Source organism: Barbus barbus, assembly GCF_936440315.1.
Source record: "Barbus barbus genome assembly, chromosome: 15".
Taxonomy (NCBI): domain Eukaryota; kingdom Metazoa; phylum Chordata; class Actinopteri; order Cypriniformes; family Cyprinidae; genus Barbus; species Barbus barbus.
This window is the reverse complement of record NC_136743.1, coordinates 20,560,365-20,581,517: the sequence shown is the minus strand read 5'-3', so window position 1 is coordinate 20,581,517 and position 21,153 is coordinate 20,560,365. Positions and strand designations below refer to the sequence as shown.

At 36.1% G+C, this 21,153-nt stretch overlaps 3 protein-coding genes across 4 annotated transcripts in view; 1 reads left to right on the top strand and 2 right to left on the bottom strand.

Annotated features, from left to right (window-relative positions):
• The window catches only part of LOC306881725 (rho GTPase-activating protein 29-like), a 44,018-nt gene extending 40,162 nt beyond the window's left edge, over window positions 1–3,856 (bottom strand). For both annotated transcript variants that reach the window (XM_079435959.1, XM_079435960.1), the window contains exons 1-2: window positions 3,713–3,856; window positions 569–919 (exon numbers count right to left, since the gene is read on the bottom strand). In XM_079435959.1, coding sequence (XP_079292085.1) covers window positions 569–839 — 271 coding nt within the window. In that variant the 5' untranslated portion in view covers window positions 840–919; window positions 3,713–3,856. The remainder of the gene's footprint in view (window positions 1–568; window positions 920–3,712) is intronic.
• A 1,153-nt stretch (window positions 3,857–5,009) lies between these two features.
• On the top strand, window positions 5,010–15,150 carry LOC306881105 (ATP-binding cassette sub-family D member 3-like). The gene is made up of 23 exons (XM_079435014.1): window positions 5,010–5,321; window positions 5,519–5,555; window positions 5,728–5,826; window positions 5,961–6,049; window positions 6,373–6,442; window positions 7,044–7,141; window positions 8,145–8,268; window positions 8,391–8,447; window positions 8,538–8,680; window positions 8,768–8,837; window positions 8,926–8,995; window positions 10,509–10,606; window positions 10,907–10,998; window positions 11,134–11,225; window positions 11,592–11,661; window positions 11,832–11,895; window positions 12,006–12,083; window positions 12,172–12,237; window positions 12,330–12,419; window positions 13,155–13,274; window positions 13,386–13,490; window positions 13,735–13,791; window positions 13,892–15,150. Exons 1-23 carry the CDS (start codon window positions 5,215–5,217, stop codon window positions 13,967–13,969), a joined length of 1,974 nt encoding a protein of 657 aa, XP_079291140.1. The 5' UTR covers window positions 5,010–5,214; the 3' UTR covers window positions 13,970–15,150.
• Window positions 14,530–20,054, bottom strand: LOC306881106 (tissue factor-like). The gene is made up of 6 exons (XM_079435015.1): window positions 19,859–20,054; window positions 19,461–19,584; window positions 19,141–19,328; window positions 18,878–19,056; window positions 18,594–18,762; window positions 14,530–15,686 (listed from the first exon to the last, which is right to left on the bottom strand). The coding sequence occupies exons 1-6, from the start codon at window positions 19,926–19,928 to the stop codon at window positions 15,553–15,555; spliced, it is 864 nt and encodes a 287-aa protein (XP_079291141.1). The 5' UTR covers window positions 19,929–20,054; the 3' UTR covers window positions 14,530–15,552.
• Between the last annotated feature and the right edge of the window lie 1,099 nt (window positions 20,055–21,153).

The following is a 21,153-nucleotide window of genomic DNA, read 5'->3' as shown; positions in this document are numbered from 1 at the left end:
TCCTTTACAGTCCTGCACATAAACATATTTAAGACAAAAGAGCTCATTTAAAGCTACCACACTTGTTTTGCAGCTGACCACCATTTTAGGTGTTGAAATGCTTTTTAAAAAGAAAAAAAAAGAAGCAATAATTCCCTGCTGGGGGTGGGACAGTTTGACTATTCTTAGATGGGAAAGTATTTAAATATGTTTATACCACAAACCATAATTGGCCAGTCACACTCCAGAGCTCTCTCATAAATGTTGTATTTACTGTGGAAGACAACATAATAGCAGCTTTTCAATCTTTCACTACAAGAAGGCAAATTTCAGAGATGCCTTGTGCAGCAGAAAAGAAACACTCTCAGCAGGATAGCCAGGAGTTTACCAGTGGCATCCTGACAGACGTGGCACTCCTCCAGTGATGGGAATGAGAAACACTAACACAGCCTACAGACCTTCGACATCAGCATGGACCGACCCATTTGCACATTTAAAAGAAACTGATCTGTCATAAACAGCAATACCACAAGATCAACCACAGCTGCAACAAAGCATTTTTAGTAGCAAGCATTAAGTAGAACCTCACCTTTTGAGTGAAAAGCCTCCTTTAGGCTCAGGAGCATGTCAGAAAACTTGCGCACATCATTGACCAGCTGCATGATGTAGTCAGGGTCCCCTCCAGGGGCAGTGGTGGTGTGGTCCAGGCCCATAGCATTGAGAGGGTTCGTCTTAGAGCTGCGGCCCATTTCTAGAGTTTTGTTGGACCCGGGGAACAGGGACCCAGGGATGTTGGGCTGGGAGAGACGAGCACCACTTGTCAAGCGCTTATTCCCACTGTTGCTGCCCTGACGGAACATTCCAGCAGCCGCTTCTGCCGATACTGAGCCGCCTCAGCCAAGGATCCAAGCGCCCTCCTGCCAGTGGAGAGCTGAAGGCACTGCAAGACGAAAAGCTGATGATCAATTAAAACAACATACGAGATAGCAGAGCCTAAGATCTGGAGCCTCATTTGTAAACAAATTTGCAGAATGATTCTAAATGTGAACAGTTTACCAAATGTTCCTATGAACAATTGATTAAATTCAAGAGCAATATGCAACAACTCAATGCCCAGAAATATCTCTTTATTAAACGGATAGTTCACTCAATAAAATTCTGTCATCATTTACTCACCCAAACAGTTGCTGGTTCCCATTGACCTCCATAGTATGGAAGAATACTGTGGATGTCAATGGGAACTAGAAACTAGGGCTGCTCGATTAATGAAAATAAAATCGCAATCGCGATTAGGCAGAAGCTGCAGTTGTCAAGCGCATCTTGTCAGTGAAGCACAGTTCTGTGATCAGTAGTAAATCTCCATCCGAAGGCCAGAGGGCGCTCTCGCGTGGAAACTCCAAATACACTCAGCTGAAGAAACTCGCTGTAGCTGAATAAACAGAAGATTTAACTGCTTTCATTGATTCAACGTGACTAATAAACACAGGACTATGACAATATATGATTTTTCTGAGTTCTTATTATAATTTTCATTATAATAAAGTATCTAATAATGCAATGCTAATCGATATAGCCATTATCACTGCTTAGAATACTATGAAATATGTTGCGTGCCTTAAGGTCATTGCACATGGACTAAAATTTCGCATGCGTTTTTACGTTTTTTTTGTATTCCCCATCCTTTCCTATCAAAATGCATGCTACGGATGCGAAAACGCAGAAAATCGAACCAGATCCAAATTTTTTGACGGACGAAAGTTTCAGAGGCAGTGTGCACACGTGATTGACACAACGTGAGGTCGTATTTATTTTTTAATGTGCGAAAATTTTGGACTCAGTGTGCAGTGACCTTTATTCTGTGTAAGAAGCCACATCATCTCACAGAAGGATTTATTTAAAAAACTCGACTGACGTTACGAAGTGAATTTGGCGTAAAAATATTTTATTAAAAATTGTATTTTCAGATGGAGCAGCACTTGTTTTTACACAGAGCCATAGTTCACTGACAACCTACGCATACAGCTCTCATTAATCGCAGAACGATTTCTCCGATTTCATAATCACGCAATTAAATCGGTCTGTGATTATGAACGCGATATTGCGTAGCTTGTCAGTGAACTATGGCTCTGTGTAATAATAACAAATGCGGCTCCATCTGAAAGCACGTGATGGAGATTTACTACTGATTACAGAACCGGCTTTACTGACATGATGCGCATGACAATCGCATTTGATTAATCTCGAGCAGCCCTTTTTGAAAACAGTTTTTGCTACTTAATATTTTTGTGGAAACTGCGATATATTAGCATTTACAGTAAAAGTTTGGGGTAGATAAAAATTAATACTTTTATTCAGCAAGGATACACTAAATTCATCAAAAATGACAAAAACAATTCTATTTCTATTTCAAATTAAATCTGTTCTTTTGAACTTTCTATTGAACAAAAAAAATTATGAAAAAAAGTCTCATGTTTTCCACAAAAATATTAAGCATCACAACTATTTTCAACATTAATAAGAAGAAACATTTCTCAAGCAGCTAATCTGTATATTAGAATACTATCTGAAGGATCATGTGACACTGACGACTGAAGTGGCTGCTGAAAATTCAGCAATAATATGCATTTAATATGCATGTAACAATGTTTTACAATATTAACGTTTTTACTCTATTTCAGAGTAAATAAAATGCAGCCTTGATGAACATTTTTTTCAAAAACTTAAAATAAAATCATGTTGGATTAACTTAATTATTGTTATATAAGTGTGCATAAAGTTTGCATGCATGCTCTTTATTTGGCATATGATAGGCAACTTGAAGTGGTAACTGGAGGTTGTAGGTTCAATTCCCACAAGGGTGATCTATAGCTTCTCACTGTTGTGCGCCTGAGCGAGATACTGTACCTCAACCTAGGTTGCTCCAGATGGATTAGGTCTATATTAAGTGAATTTTGATTTAGTTTGGATATAAAAAAAATAATCTAAGGCACACATTTCTCCTCACTTGCATACTTAAAGGATAGGTCACCCTGACATGTTATAAATTCATCAAAATATCAGGGTTGCCTTTCTAAGCAAACAGGAACTTTAATTTTAAAACCAGTTTCGACAGATCCCAGAGGGCTCTCATTCAAGCTCTTCACTATCACTATGATGATCTAGGAAGGAACAACTAGAACTGACCCCGTTATCTACGGATGCATCATCCATTCACATGTATTTCTTGCAATCAGGACTGTTTTCTTGTGCACTATGATTACGTGACTGCCTTTGTCTACAGGTGACGCATGTCTGCCGAGTAATGCACCGATCTTATCATTTAACAGGGGCTTGACACCGGTCACTCAAAACTGACCCTCTCGCCTGTATTCAGTGCTATGCGAGAAAATGGACAGGAAAAAACACGGACACGAGGTTGAATAAGGCCAATAATAGATTTACGTCAAAATGAAATGTACGGATTTGGCTTGACAAACTTGGCTCTTTAACAGAGCATAAAATAAGCATTAAAACACACGTATGTATTATTAAAATCTCTTATTTTGATTAAGAGTATATTAGGGAGCACATGTTGTGACAAAGCGAGTTTAATAACTAACACCTCTCAATACTGTAACTGTTCTCCATTTCATAGCTGCTTTACACTTTAGCGCTGCTAGCTAGCCACTTCACACATACAACCCTTTAACAATTATTTTCTGTGTTTAGAGCGTCTCAAACGAGTGGTACTTACATGAATAGTTCATGAAGAGCATCATACTGCAGAATTATTTAGTTTAATCCTCTATAAATCCATAAAACAAGCTCAAAAGAGACGCTCGCAGATTGACCGCTCTTCACATCACAACTGAGAGAAAACTTACCGAGTGACTGACTGACTCAAAACTTAAACACGTGACCTCAAAGCAAACTTCAGATTGGCTGGTGGAGTGCGGCAGAACACGCCGCTTGTTTTCCTCGTCAAAATTACATGTGCTGCTCTGAGACTGAAGAAATGTACAGTAATAATAAAGGTGCTTTATTTCGTTTAGAGATAACAGTAAGTGAGATGTTGATCACATAGAGCGATATGTCAGCAAGGCTATATTAATGATAAAAATGCATACTTTAATAAGTAGGCTATACATATATATATATATAGAGAGAGAGAGATAGCTAGATAGATTGAGTTTTTTTTACCTCATTTTAATAAATAGTGTTATCTATCTATCTATCTATCTATCTATCTATCTATCTATCTATCTATCTATCTATCTATCTATCTATCTATCTATCTATCTATCTATCTATCTATCTATCTATCTATCTATCTATCTATCTATATCTGTTAGGGATCATATGAAGAGTTCAGATGCAAAAAGTCTGGAATTTTCATCTATAATAAACATTTTTATCAGGCTCCTATATTTATGTTCAGTTTTTTTACTTTAATTTCATAGAAAATGACCTATATATTGCCATAAGAGTAAAATTAGTAAACATAGGAGCCTGATAAAAATGCTCATTTTAGATGAAAATTTCAGATGGCACTTAGAGGCTTTTGCATCTGAACTCTTCATATGTTCTAAAATATAGTTAGTATACCATAAACAATAATTCTGCATTATTTAAAGGTAATGTATGGACATATTTTAGTATCTATATATACACATACAAATGACCAAATACAGGCAGTAAAAAGAAAAAAAGTAAAACGGAGGAATCATGAAAAAAAACGTAATAATAAGAAAAACACTGATGCTCCACATGTTATATCAAATTGTGAACTTTCTAATAAAAATAAATGTAAATAGTACTATCAATATTTAATAAACGAGAGACATTGGCACAGAGAAGCGGATCCCATAATAACTAGATAGATGGAGGAAATGTGAAATATAAAGTTTATCCTGATTAACTATTAATCACAACTCTAATCCATGTTTATCGCAATAAAATAATTTCTAAAACAAAAGCAGCACGTATCAAAAACGTAACAATAGAAATGTTGATCTCGCCTTTGAAGAATGACGTGACTCTGCCGCCACCTCGCGGCTGAAAGTGTCATTACCTGTGTGTTTACATCCGTGTGTGTGTGATATTTCTGAGGTGTGATTATGTGTTCGTATGAGCTTAGGCATGTGTAGACCTAGAGAAACTCTCCTTTAACAGTCGTGCTTTGAAGAAACAGGAGGAAATCCACCGCGTGGGTCCTTCGCTGCCCGCCGTCGCTTCCTGATTGGTTTCATATTGAACATGGCGGCTGTTAGTAAGTATCTGACAGCCGGCAATTCCTCCATCGCAGGTGCTTTGCTGTTCGCCGTGTACGTATTAAAACAGAGGCTGTCTTCGGAAACCAATGGGTAAGATCATTGCTTCTTCTGCCTGTAGCCATTTCTTTACCCGGTGCACTATATAACCTCTTCGACATTGAAATATCATTGACAATTCATTTATTCAGACGTTAACGTGCTTCTGGAAACGAGTTACATAGAAACTCAATGGCATTGATTTCAAAGGTTGTTGTTTTCTTGCGCCTTACCCATGTTTTCATTTCTAGAGAGAAAGGGGCATCAAAACCATTGTTGGACAATGATGTACGTATATTCCTTTATATATAATAATATATATAGATATATATTTGCACAATAACAACATAAATATAGGAGCATGATAAAAAAAATGCTCATTTTAGAAGAAAATTTCAGACGCACTTAGAGACTTGCATCTAAATTCTTCATATACATATGTATATATTCACATTTTCAGAAGGATAGAAAAACTGACAAGGCTGCGGTGGACACGGTGTTCTTCAGGCGCATTTGTCATATCATCAAAATCCTTTTGCCACAGACCTTTTGCAAAGAGGTCAGTGTATGTTTCAATTTCTGTATACTTGCTGTCATTTGATTCCACTGGCTACTTGATCTAGGTCAAATACAAACTATTTTGTGAAAGAATTTAAATAAACAGCTATATTTTTGGTTGTTTTCTCTCCCCAGTCAGGATATTTGCTTCTGATTGCTGTCGTGCTCATGGCCAGAACCTATTGTGACGTCTGGATGATACATAATGGGACCATGATTGAGAGGTATTCAAGATGTTAGATCCTTGATCACATTTACCACGTGCTGTAAGAGTACAGTCTCTTGTGCTGTGCATATTTCTCAGATCACTCCTTGATATTTGGGGATGTTTTTATATGCAAATACATCATATGCATCTGATCTGATCTAAGTTCCTAAACCTGTTGTATATGTAGTGGAGTGCATTTCTCAGTGGTATGACTTCCTCTGGGTGCCGTTGCCAGCAGAACATGCCAGATCACTTAAATGCTGTCTGTCCTGTTTTTCTTGACTACAAGACTCAAAATGACTGTTCTTCAATGTTTGTGTGTGTGTGTGTGATTTGCAGTGCAATTATTGGACGTTCGACAACCTCTTTCAAAAGATACTTGGTCAACTTTATCACAGTCATGCCTTTTGTAAGTGGTCTAAACTTTGCACAGGGTTGTTGTGTCCTATTTACAAGTCGGTTGACAAGGCATTATGCATATATTTAATTTGATAATATAAAGTTTAATTCTCAGTATTAAATAAAAAAGGGATCATATTCCATCTCATAATATTAATAAAGGGATCATAACAGATCTGTTAGGGATCATATGAAGAGTTCAGATGCAAAAAATCTGGAATTTTCATCTATAATGAACATTTTTATCAGGTTCCTATATTTATGTTCAGTTTTTTTACTTTAATTGCATAGAAAATGACCTATATATTGCCATAAGAGTAAAATTACTAAACAAAGGCGCCTGATAAAAATGCTCATTTTAGATGAAAATTTCAGATGGCACTTAGAGGCTTTTGCATCTGAACTCTTCATATATGTTCTAAAATATAGTTAGTATACCATAAACAATAATTCTGCATTATTTAAAGGTAATGTATGGATATATTTTAGTAATCATTGTTTTTCTGCAGCTGTAGGAATGTAACATCTTTAACTGCACATTTCATACACATTTATTTTCACACAGATTTATTTAAAAGTCCATTTGTTTTGTGTTTTATGTGACACATCAGATATCTCTAGTGAATAACGTGTTAAAGCTAGGACTCAACAAACTGAAGCTGTGTTTCAGAGTGAGACTGACCAATCACCTTTACAATGACTACTTGACGTAAGTTATATTCATCAACCTAACGATGCTTAAATTGAATCCAGTGTATCATGTTTCTAGCGGATGTAACCTATTTTCTTTGATTTTGCAAGTTTCAATTAACTTTTTCATTTATTCAATTTATTAGCTGCTGTAAGTTAATAACTATAAGAATAACAGTGCAATATATGGTAAACGATTTATGCAATAATCCAGTTTGTTTATGATTACAATAAGAAATTCTGTTAATATGAAACTATACCATTTTGCAACATAAAGGAGCATGACATACTGTTGTTTTGCAGCTAAAATAACTGGAAACGAATGACGCCATAAGCCCACATGATGATATCAAATTTTCATGATTGATGAAGCTCACAATATCTCGGTATTATCACGAAATTGAAATATGTTGCAAAGTGTTATACTAAAAATGGTATAACAGCTTTAATAAAAACCCAACATTTTTGTGTATTATTTTATTGTATTGAAATGTTCTAAGTAAACATGTTTCGAATAGATTAATATGTGAAAGAACTATAGGTAACACTTTACAATAAGGTCTCATTAGTAATGCATTAACTAACATTAACATTAGCTAAATTGTTTTTACATTAAGTTATGTTAAAGTTAGTCAAAAAATACAACTGGACTTTGATAGTTGTTAGCTCAGGTCCAATAAATATGCTAATGCTGTTACAACTGTTGATTTTAATAATGTGTTATTATACATTAACTAAGAAATTAACACTAAGCTAAATAAATGCTTTAGAAGTATTTTTCATTGTCAGTTTAATTGCCTAAAGTCTATAGTGGACTATCATTACATTATACATTTCCTAGAATGCAGTTATTACCTGTTTATATCCGTTTTTTTAGTTAGTAAGTTGTGGCCCAATCCATTTCAAATTCACACTGAAATAACAGGCAAGGTCAATTCTTAAGTTATGGTTAAAGATTTGATCTTTACTAATTTAATCATATCTACTGCACTGCTGTTTTACAATGCCATCTCTTCCAATAGGGGTTTCACGTACTATCAAATTGGCAACCTGGACAACCGTATTGCCAACCCAGACCAGCTGATAACCCAAGATGTGGAGAAATTCTGTAATAGTGTGGTTGACCTCTATTCCAACGTCAGCAAGGTAATGAGGAAAAAGCAAAAAGCGCTCTGTTATTCTGAACAATATGTTGTTATGATGTATGTTGTATGATAATATGATGTCTTCAGTTTGAGCCTGCTTGATTCTTTTCCCTTTTCCTGCAGCCTTTACTAGACATATTGATCTACATCTGCAAACTGAACACAGCCATTGGATCTCTTGTAAGTGTCAGTTTCATAGAAATTACCAGCTAGTTCAGCACCTCAGTCTCTGTAGTGTTAAGTTTGAAACCTCTGCCTGCTGTTTTGTAGGGTCCAGCTAGTTTGCTGAGCTATCTGGTGTTCTCCGGTCTGCTCCTTACAAGGCTACGCAGGCCGATTGGTAAGATGACTGTAACAGAGCAGAGGTATGAGGGGGAGTACAGATACGTCAACTCTCGCCTCATCACTAACAGGTGTGTATGGGACTCCATCTCTTTGCCTGGCTGTTTGTCTCCTGATGTATTTTATGAAGGATGCGTGATTTCTGTATATTGTTTCAGTGAGGAGATTGCATTCTACAATGGAAACAGGAGAGAAAAGCAAACTATTAATGGAACATTCCAGAAACTGGTGAGGAAAATAAAAATAGTTTTGATTTCCCTTAACTAATTCAAACACAATGTTGGTGAAGCTTTCAATCAGACTTCTTGTTGTTTAGGTGGACCACTTGAGTCGCTTCATACACTTTCGTTTCTCTATGGGTGTCATGGACACCATCTTAGCCAAATGTAAGCAGATATGGACAATTACTGTAGATGGTAGCAGAATCCACATGGATCACATTTGACCCAAAAATGAAAATTCTGTCATTAATTACTCACCTTCATGTCGTTCCAAACCCGTAAGACCTTTGTTCATCTTTGAAGCACACATTAAGATTTTTTGATGAAATACGAGAGCTTTCTGACCCTCAATAGACAGCAAGGGTACTACCATGGTCAAGGCACATAAACGTACGAAGCTACGAGAATATTTTTGTGCACAAAGAAAACAAAAAAATTTTTTATTGAACAATTCTTCTCATCCTGGCACCATTACAGAGAGTATTGTGATGCATGCGTGTGGTGCTGCTGACGTAGAACACAGAAGATGGTAACTTGCGGGAGAAGAATTGTTGAATAAAGTCATTATTTTATTTTGTTTTGCATACAAAAAGTATTCTCGTAGCATCATAAAGTTATGGTTGAACCACTAATGTCACATGGACCATTTTAACAATATCCTTACTATGTTTCTGTGCTTTGACCATGGTACCCATGCTGTCTATGGAGCATCAGAGATCTCTCGGATTTCATCAAAAATATCTTAATTTGTGTTGCGAAGATGTACGAAAGTCTTACGGGTTTGGAGCGACATGAGGGTGAGAAATTAATGAACGAATTTTAATTTTTGGGTGAACTATCCCTTTATCTGTTTTAAAGGGGTGGTTGACTGCATTTTTTCTAGACTTGATTGTTTATGAGGTTTTGTGTATCATGTCTTCATGCTTCATTTTTGAAAAACCCTCTTATTTTTCATATATTTTACGTTTATTTTTACGCCGCTGTCTCCATTGTCATTTGAATGGTTGACTTCCTGTTTCTATGATACCACTCCCTCCTTAATACGTAATGGGCTCAGATTGGTTAGCTGGCCCAGTGTATTGTGATTCATTAACCACATATTGCACGTTGCCCGGAAACCTCATGTCTCTTACTATTACGGGAAATAGTTGCATGTGCTCCGGTGGAAAAGTCGCGCAACATAGCCTCGCCCCCTTTGTGGCGTGTTTCCAGGGGCAGGGTTTATGTTAATTGCAGGGTTTGTGATATCACCAACCCGGTAAGTAGCTTGTTGTAGTCACTACCAGTTGTAATTGTAGGCATTAAACAGACTTTTCTTTAAAAGACAATATCTCAGTTTCCATTGAACTTTCAGCGCCGTAACTTTACAGATATTGTTTATGCTCAAACAGCAACATTACACACTAGCTGAAGTAAAAAAAGTGAAATTGCAATCAGTCACCCCTTTAATGCATGTTTCTGTTCTTGTTGTGAGAGATTTATTTGTATATATTACCACAAATAATTGTTTTGTCTTCATAATCTTCAATCAAAACGTAATGTCCTCTGAAATCATTTGTACTGTTTATGTCACTAAGAACGATGTGATATAGGCCTATATATTGCCCTAGAATGAAAGGTATTGTTAAGATAAATATAAAGGCTCTTTTTCTGGAAAAACATTTCTCTGATTCTCCAGACATAGCCATGGTGGTGGGCTACCTGGTTATTAGTCGGCCGTTCCTGGACCTCACAAACCAGCGACATGTGAACAGCACATACTCTGAACGACTGGAAGTGAGTATGCATGAACACATTCAGAAATTCTGTTTAATAAGGCTGGTTTATTTTATTTGATTTAGTACCTGATATTTTTTATGGTAGCAGTTTAAATTGTGTAAATCACTTTCACGCTGGCAATATGCTACTGTTTGCAAATCCAGATAATATTTCACTTTTAATTACTGACCTTTGATCTCTTCAGATTTAATTGTCGTCATGGTTTTGTAAAATTGCTTTATTGGTTCAATAATGATTTCCTTAGATAAATGTTTGCACAGAAGATAGAAGTTCTTCTGTGTTTGTTTTACACTGCAGGACTATTACCAGAGTGGGCGGATGTTGATGAGTTTGGCGCAGGCCCTGGGAAGGATCATCCTGGCAGGCAGAGAGATGACCAGACTGTCCGGGTCAGTGCTACATTCATTCTTAGCTTGTTTCTCTTGCCATCATTAATCTCTACCCTTATCAGGGCTCACCTGCTGTCTGTCTTTCATCTGCTTGAGTATATGTGTGTTTATCTGGAGTCTGAATCCATTTATTAGGTTCACTGCACGGATCACAGAAATTCAGGAAGTCCTTAAGGAGCTGAATTCAGGCAGATATGAACGGACCATGGTAACACAGAGACTCAAAGGTCTGGACTATTGCGTGAAATGTGTTTTTCTTTTGTTTTAAGCATAAATTTGTGTCATATCAAAATGTCTCTATGAATTAATATTAATACCGTTTGAATGTTTGGTGTCTGTAAGTTTTTTTGTTGTTGTTGCTTTTAAAACTAAGGCTGCATTTATGTAATCAAAAATACAGTAAAAACTGTTATAATGTGAAAAATTATTGCAATTTAAAACAGTTTTTTTGTTTGAATATATTTTAGTATGTCATTTATTCCTGTGATTGCAGCTGGATTTTCAGCTGTTACTACTTCAGTCTTCAGAGTCACATGATCTTTCAGAAATAATTGTAATATTCTGTATCTATCTATTTTCTAAATTTTTCACAGATGATTCAGTAGAGAAAATCCCTCTTACCCCTGGGAGAGGTAAAATCATCATCGCAGACAACATTATCAAGTAAGCTATGTACTATTCACTAAATAAACATCAACAAAGCCATCATAGTTAGCTTCTTAACATTTATGCATTCATGTAATCCTCAATTCCCAAGGCCTGTTTTTTATTTTTCTAAATGTAGACACCGTGTCTAACCCAGTGTATCATCAATGTTTCAAATTTATCCACAGGTTTGAACATATACCTTTAGCGACGCCCAATGGAGACGTTCTTATTCGTGACTTGTCTTTTGAGGTTAGTGCTCCATAAATAAACTTTTCCTAGTCTAAACTTGTTTTTTAGCTTGTAAAACAGGGTTTAGTAATCTGGTTTTGGTAATTACCACCTTCTCTTCTTACATAAAGGTGTCTTCTGGGACAAATGTGTTGGTCTGTGGGCCCAACGGCTGCGGAAAGAGTTCACTCTTCAGAGTGCTGGGAGAGGTTAGAGCTGTTATTCAGCAGAAATATGTGGTTTTAGAAACCTGTGTTTTTTTGATTATTTGCTGACATTGTCTCTTTGCTTTCCCAGCTGTGGCCTCTATGTGGAGGACAACTCACAAAACCAGAGAGAGGGAAACTCTTCTATGTTCCTCAGGTGGGCTTGTTCTTTCATGGCAGCCGGTTAAATGTGAGAACGTTCTGCGTTTCTCTTCCCTTTTGAAGATTAATTTGTTTTATTTTCTTCAGAGGCCCTATTTGACACTAGGTTCTCTTAGAGATCAGGTGATTTATCCTGACACGCATGAAGACCAAAAGAAGAAAGGAACATCTGATCGGGTGAGTTTCATAATAAAACATCAAAATATGTTATGTTATAAAGGGATAGTTCACTTGAAGCACAAATGAAGATATATTTAATAAAACTGAAGGGATTTAGGTTCCTTCACTGAAATTCTACAAAAACTTCACTTAAGGATTCAGAAATTTCATAAAGAGATTACAAAATAAATAAATATAAGTCAAACAGTTTAATCCAAATCTTTTGAAGATATTTTTTTATTCTTTATAAGATTAACAGATTATAAACATTGACAAACAGTCCACATACATGTAGAAAAAAAGGAAGAAGGAAAAACCATGCAGAGGGGTGAAAACTTACTGAATTTGAAGATCAGGGTAAATTTAACTTATTTTGTCTTCTGGGAAACGTAAGTATCTTCTGAAGGGCAGTACTAAATTAAAAAAATATGATATTTAGGCAAAATCTTCACACATCTTCATTCAAAGTTGCAAGGTGTATGTAAACTTTTGACTTCAACTAAGTATAACTGTAAGTCAAAAATCATATAGACTATTTTTATGATGCTCTTCTTTTTTCCGTTTTGGAGCCTGATGGTCTACCTTCATTGTATGGAAAAGAACAACAAAGCTAAATGCCGTCTTTTGTATTTCATTTTTTTTTTTTGAATGACATAAAAAATGAATAAACATTGAGGAAATTTTTAGGTGAACTGTCCCTTTAAGAAATGTGCTTATTATTACTATTAATATATATTATGTACTTGTGGTCAGGTGCTGAAGGAATATCTGGACAATGTCCAGCTGGGACATATCCTGGAGAGAGAGGGCAGCTGGGACAGGGTGCAGGACTGGATGGATGTCCTCAGTGGTGGAGAGAAGCAGAGGATGGCTGTAAGCGCTGATCTTTGCATTTGTTAATCATCCTCTATTTAGGATGAGACAGATATTAATGTGGCCTGTATTATATCCGAAAGTCCACATTTTCTTTATTGAATTGCACAGATGGCTCGTCTGTTTTACCACAAGCCCCAGTTTGCTATTCTGGATGAGTGCACCAGTGCTGTGAGCGTGGATGTGGAGGACTTCATCTACAGCCACTGTCGAAAGGTAGTCAGATGTCGCCTTCTTATACACAATAAATGCAAAAATGTTAGTGTGAAAGAAGAAGAATTTGAGGCAAATGCTCATAACATACGGTTAGAGAAGTTACAACAGGTGCTGCTCACCCCATCATGCTCGTTTCCTGTCAAAAGTGAGAAGTCAGGAATGTATTTGTTGCTCCTGTGGGAGTTTGCTTTAGAAACATCTGTTTCCCTGAGCTCAACTGGAATCATCTGTTTCCTCCTTTCAGGTTGGCATCACACTGTTCACAGTCTCCCACAGGAAATCACTATGGAAGCATCATGAGGTACAACTTTGCCCTTGTCTTTCTTCATACAGTTTGCAGAATTCAAACCTCAAGTTATGTGCTATGAAGTTTTAAAACTCTTTGTATCTCTGTACTGCAGTATTACTTGCACATGGATGGAAGAGGAAACTATGAGTTTAAACCCATCACGCAGGAAACAGTGGAGTTTGGATCCTAATAATGACGCTGGGCCTTATTCATGGGCCAATCTTTGCGTAAACCATTCGTAATGTTATTCTTAAATTGTTGCTTGTGAAAATTTGTGCAAGAATGATTTTACACAGAAATTCACACTCATGAATGAGGCCTATTGCTACTAAATGTGGATCTGAAGCAATATTATTGTGTACCTATTGAATTCATAACTATATTATAAGACGTTGTTGAAATATAACAGCTTTTCTTCATGTGAGGGAAAGGATTGTAACTCTGTGGATAATTATCTCTCAGGGAGAGATTACTGTGCATTATCTGAAAAGATTTTTGTAAGGAATAAAATTGGGTTTGTTATCCCTTTTAATAATCAAGCATTTGTCGTTTAAAAATCATGTTTTTTGTTGTGATACTTGATTTGGCATATGTTGTTGTCAATAACATACTGTTGCATGCCCCTGGCACAATAATTATTATAATATGGAAACTGTATTAAAGTGTAATGAGCTGTCTTTATGAATTTGATTTTATGGGAAATTGATTTTCTCTAATAATATATGTTTGAGAACCTACTGGATACATTGTGTCTTACAGACCTGTTTTATTCATTTTACTGAATTACAGAACGTACTATGAGATCTTGTGTGATTTTAAAAGCATTTTAGGATGGGTTACTGCTTTGGAAGTCATATATCACATATGCACAATTGTTTGCATTTTAGTTACATCATGTTTCAAGTCCAATTTTAAGTCTTGCACTGAAAAAAAACAGACTTTTACATCTTTACCATAGCTTACCACAAGAATGAGCTACTGAGACCAGAATGCAACACATTCTACACCAGTGAGTGTCGCCCTGTTCCTTTTAGTTCACATATGCGCAATCTGAACATGATTTTTAGGCCATTAGGGTTTTTTGTTTAAAAAAAAAACAAAAAAACAAGGAATCGCTGTCTCATAAAAGCACGTCTTCCTCATTTTTGATTGTGCAAGTCCTTTTAGTTCACATTGTGTTGCGCAATCTGAACATGATTTTTAGGCCATTAGGGTTTAAAAAAAAAAAAAAAAAAAAAGGAATCACTGTCTCATAAAAGCACGTCTTCCTCATTTTTGATTGTGCAAGTGCTTTTAAATAAGTTCTTACAAAGCATAGGTCAATTAAGTTTAGTTTGGGTACCTCTTAAAAATAAATAAATTCATAAGTATAATTTATTTGCCGTTTCTATCTTGTGAAGTTCCCAGACCTTTAAAAAAACTAAATCACTCACATTTAAAAAAAATATATATTTTATGAACCTTAAATACTTTTTCTACAAGATATAATATTGTAAACACGAAGCAGCTAATATACATGTATTTGTGAAGAAAATAAATAATGCCATTTAATAAACAAATATAGTTAAATTCCTCCATAAAAACTTAAATCAAAGGTCCGATATGTACAACATATCGTGTAGTGTTAGCGTTTCATAGAAACCGGTCCAGTGCTGTACTGCAGGTATGTGACGCACACACAGGTTACACTCAACTCAAAAACGGTTACAGTCCAGCTGTACATCCCGTTCTGAGCTCAAACAGCAGAAATGTTGTATTCCTTTATGCCAGAGTCTATACTATGGTTTCCTTGACCATCGATGTTTGTCTTCGTGCTCGTTTACAGCAAACCACGATCAGAACGATTACAGCAATGACAAAAGCCAGTATAATGAGTGCAGCTCCTCCAATCACAGCCAGTCCATACTCTATGGAAAAGAAATTGGAATATTAAATGATCATATTTTTACAAATCAGTGTACAATTCATTTTAATGCATTTTATTCAAGTAGAAAGTTTAATTAGGTGGTATGTTGGTGTGTGTGATGTCAAAACAGCATTTGATAAACCAGTATAGAAAAGAGCAGAGCACATGGCACCATGGAAAATGTAATGGTTTGGCAATTTTAAATTCACATAAGACAGAATTTATTATATTGCTCAGCGGTTGCTCAAATCCAGCTCAAAAAACAGAACGGTTCTCTGCTAGTTTGTATGGAAGGTCAATGATAAGTGTTCATGTTAAAGATAGGGGTGCTCCGATCGGGATTTTTGAGGCCAATCACTGATTACCAATCACAGAAAGCAGTATCTGCCGATACCGATCCCGATGTTTTTGTTATGTAGAATTATTTATTATAGTGATACTCCAATCAGGATTTTTAGACATTTATTCAGGGCTCTTGTGAGAGGGGATTTTTTTTATTTGAAGGGGCCATTTGTTTTGACATTTTTCAAAATTATTTATCTCACATAAATGTTTGATCATGCTGTGCATTTTTGTTTTTACAATCGTGCAATAGCTTACACATAGCACAAGTCTGATTTTGTGAGCTGTATATGAGGTGGCCTTTTATGCCAGGTTCACACATAGGCCTACTCCGTTTGCATCGTGTATGCAGTCCATGTGCGGTACGCAAGCGGTGCAGAAGCAGCACTGACTGTGCTTTCACACAGGAGTCTGCAACTGATCTGTGGCCGTTTACCACAAACATTTATCAATTATTTTGATTTCAAATCCAAACATTGTCACTGAAAATGCTTTTTCAGCATTGTGATTATTTTTTTACACAGTACAGTAATACAATCTTGCATAGACATGTTTAAACAATAAATAAGCAAAGCAACCCATTCAATGCTTTTTACCTTTGCATTTACTTCTAGATTTATATATTAAGTTGCTCAAGTTGCAAAACATTTAAGCTACTTTTCTTACGTTATCACAAACTTACCATTGACAGAAACAGTCAGCTCTGCTGCCTTTCCTTTTGCATTTAAATGTATTACAAGCAATCCTGCGGTTCATAAAGGACTTTGTTTTTCTACCTCCACTAGAACCATTTATTATTGCCTTATCTAAAAGTGCTCTTTCCCTTTAAACCTAGACAAAAAGCCATACGTGTTGACTGTAAAACACAGTAGACTTTAATTATATGCATTTATGGTGTTATTACTACATTTTCGTGTCAATCCATGTTCATATGTACTGCAAACAATGTACTTTAATTCAGCGCGTGCAGTGGAAATGATCTCTGCACTGCTGCAGACGCACCGCTCCTGGAACGCAACAGTGTGAACGCTCTAATCCATTATGAGCGTGGGAAAAATACGCACTGCATACAGATGTGAACGCTGGCGTTATGCGTGTGTGTGTGTGTGTGCTGAATGGTTTAAACACTGGCGAGAATGAAAAATAAATGCAATTTATAAACTATAGTGACGACGCGACCCTGCCTCGATTGTGCAAGTGACGGTTCCTGTCAACTGTTCAGTGTGCAACTCTTATAGTGCAGACGCTATTTGATTTGAAGCCTTTTGCCATTTTGAGAGAGAAAGAGGTGATTCACTCATGCTTTTTGTGAAATTATGTCTCGCATAAGGGTTTCAAATTCAATTGTTTAATGAAGAAATATGAATTGTACCTCGCCTTCAGTATTATAATTATTTCAACCACGCCGGACAAAGACGGTGCACTGAGTGTCATGCCAAATCTCTCACAGCAGGCGCGTCATCAGCTTGAGATCGGGTTTTCGAGATCGGCCTTTTTAGAGACCACCGATCAAACATCCCTAAGCGATTATTGGCCGATAGTTATCTGTGACCGATCAATCGGAGCACCCCTAGTTAAAGATTTTTTCTTTTATGGTTTTATTTTTATTTTTTTAATCTAACTTGAAAAGTGTGCCAAGTTCATAAACATTTGGCAAAATGTTTATACAAATTTAACAAAACTTTCAATTTAATAACTTTAATAACTTTCAAAATAACAAAAAATGATTAGCTCATAACGAAAAATGTACTTTATTAAAAATACATTTTCATTATGAATTACTTTAATAAATTAGTCGATAAAAAAAAAAGCATCATTGACCCTGGAATAAATTAAAAAAAAAAACCTTGAATAACCATTTAACAAAGTTTCATCTAACAAATTGTCTTCAAAAAGTTATTAAATATTTTTTTTTAAATCTATTAAATGTATTCACAAATCTCAAATCATCAATTTATAAATAATGTATTTTTTATAAATAAATAAAGCATCATTGACCCTGAAATATTGGGAGTTTGGAAACTATTTGGAAAAACCTGAAAGAACATTCAACAAAAGTTTTTTTTTTTTTTTATTTAATATTTATTGACTAAACAATGTGAGTCTTTAAATAGTTTTTAAATATGACTCTTTTTGAAGTTTTAAAATATTTAAAATCTAATGTTTTAATTAATTATGAATAAGTATTTTTATTAAATTAACAGATTATATAATGGAAATTGATGCTGAATTAACTGAGTGCGAGTTTGAAAACTCCAGGGTCAGAAACAGAGGTTCCCACACAACTGAATGGCACCATTTCAGCTCAGCTGTCGGCCCAGGTCAGTGAGTAATGGCAGTGTGTGTCATCCTCCCTCCTCTACTCAGTTAACTGAACCGGCCTCTTCATGCTTAACAACGTTTCTGTTTTCCATAACACTGCAATTCTAGACAGCTAAATCTTTGAGCAAAAGTTGAATCATTTGGAACACTTGAATACTCCTTTGCCACCATCCTCTGTCTCTAAAATGGGTGTAACACCCTAGTAAATGTCAAAAGTAAGCTGTCAAGTATTAGATAAGCTTACCCTCAATCAGGCTCTTGTGCTCCTGTGGTGAGCACTTGGGGAGGCTCCACTCTCCGACCATCTTGTCTCCTTTACGAGAGGGGATGTATGCCGCCACACTGAAGCAATAACTCTGATCCTCATCTAGACTATTAAACTCTGCTTTGCTCTCATCCACAGGTAGTATTTTCTGAAAACGAACCAGCCAACATGTACAGATTGCAATTTAGAGGGCATTTAAATAGGAAACCCATGCCGTGTAATCTTCAATAGCATCTTTAGCTTGTAAATGTGCTTATACTCACTTTTCCTGTGCTTCCAGCCTTGTTATATGCAATTTTATACTTGAGATTTTTCTTAAAGATGTCACGGATGTTCAGAGATCTGCCATCTTTGTGCAAAGCTGTGATGGGGTCTTGTATGATCAGCACAATCTTCTTGTTTCCATTCACCTTCAAATTAAACTCAGGTCTTCCAATTATAGCTACATGAAAAAGAAAAAATATTAAAGCAACGGCTTTAAATAAAAATTGGTTGAATTTCGAAGGAGGAAGTGTTGGACACTCACTGTCATTATAAGGACAGAAATTATTTGATCTGGTGTATGGGGCCTCCACATAATCAGAAGACCCCTGCAGAGACTCTGAGAGGACATCAGCAGAATAAACCCCCTTCAGTTCTAGTTCATTAGTCAGGTCACACTCGGTCTCAGAGCTTCTGATGCAGTGAGGGTTTCTCTGTTTGTCCCTCCCAAATCTGCAGAGAAAATTAATCCAATCAATACATATTTACTTTGTGTTGAATTTTAATCTTAAAATAACATTAATGTGAACAATACAAAGCAAGACTAATTGCTACGCAGTTTAAATGGCATATTTGTGTACTTGCCTTGAAAATTCAACTGTATATGTGTAGTTGACAGGTTTAGGTCCCCATGTTAGAATTGTTTTGAAATTGTAAGATGTCCATGAGACATTTGTTGCTTTGGGAAGCTTGCCCACTTCCAAAGATGCTAAATAGGACAGTGGATATCAGTCAAACCAATACAGTATGAAAGCTTTCATGGTTTCAATTACGAACCAATCTTGAGATACAACAAATCTAGCCTACATCTAAAGTTTACATTGCTAATTTACACTAGTGTGCCATGCCATAGTGTAATGCACGGTGCAATAGAATACTAACGTTACAGGCCTACAATACAACACTATGAGTAACGATAAACACTTAACATTTGGATTAGTTTACGGGTTTAAAAAAAAAAAAAAGCATCCCTAAAATTTTACCTGGAGATCCGTTTACGAGCGTAAGCCAGATAAGAAAAAGTGCCGAAAATATTACAGTCTTGTTTTCCATCGTTTGTGATAGCAAACAGCCCAAATCAGGCGTAAAATAGTTAATCCAATTTGTCCCTCTGAGGAGCGTTTGTCATTTAAATCTTCCAGCAGCTGTATTTATAGTGTGTGCGCGAGGAGAGCTCTCGCGCTGCCAGCCACAGAGTGGACTAGTCATGAGTCATGAATGGCGCTCCGCCCCTTTCTTAACTTTGGGGTTTTGTCACTGGCTGGGCTTCCATTGTAGCACCTTATGACCATATATGGTTATTCGGGTACCGGTTTAATACAGATAATCCAAAAATCCTGTGGTTTTTGCCATGTCATCATGTTATATTGTCATTAAATTAGTCATTTCTTATGTCGTTTTAGCAGCTTTTATACTGTGCTGTGCATGAGAATTAAGATTATACATGCATTATTTCAATTTAGTTGTGTTTAACTAGGCCTATCAATCATCCAAACTCTGACATGGGAGATTTATTTGCATTTTAAGGTTTTGTCAGTTGTAATTTAAAAGCTACTTTAAAAGTGAAGTTTATTTTCCTGTATTTATATTATATTACATCTTACATATATCTGCACAGTTTTGTTTTATTTAACTGGTTTGCACTCTATATGCCATGTGCCTTATGCCACTTTATCTATCTCTTTATTTTTCTACAATGTCCTCATTTGTATATCTGTATAGTTGTATGTACATATGTTTAAACTGTACTTATCTGTATTTGAACGTCTACTGTCAGTGTCTTAAATGTTAACTGTATGCACCAAGGGTCTGAGAGTAACGCAATTTCAATTCTCTGTATGTATGTGCCGTACATGTGGAAGAATTGACAATAGAGCAGACTTGACTTGATATGAACTATACAAAGAATTATCAATTCCCATTCTAAATTTCTATAGGTTTGCTTAAAAAAGCTTTTTCTTCAGTCAGATGTTCCACTCTTGGGGGGAAGGTTCTCGCTTAAGTAAGTCTGTGGCAATGAACATCATACCAGCCGAGCATGGTTTTGTAACCACAGTTCAGTGCTTGACTTGTTCCTGTGCCTCTGACTTGAGCTCATTATGAGCAAACACAATTATAATTCTGGAAACTTCATATGCCTATGGGGAAAAAAACAGAGGCGCTCCTTCTAGCTTACCCCTACAAATATTTATTTTTGTTTCAAGCCCGTCACTTGAATTTACAACACTTAGGACAAAATATTTGAAGGTGGCCCCTTTCTTTCTTTATAAGACGCCTT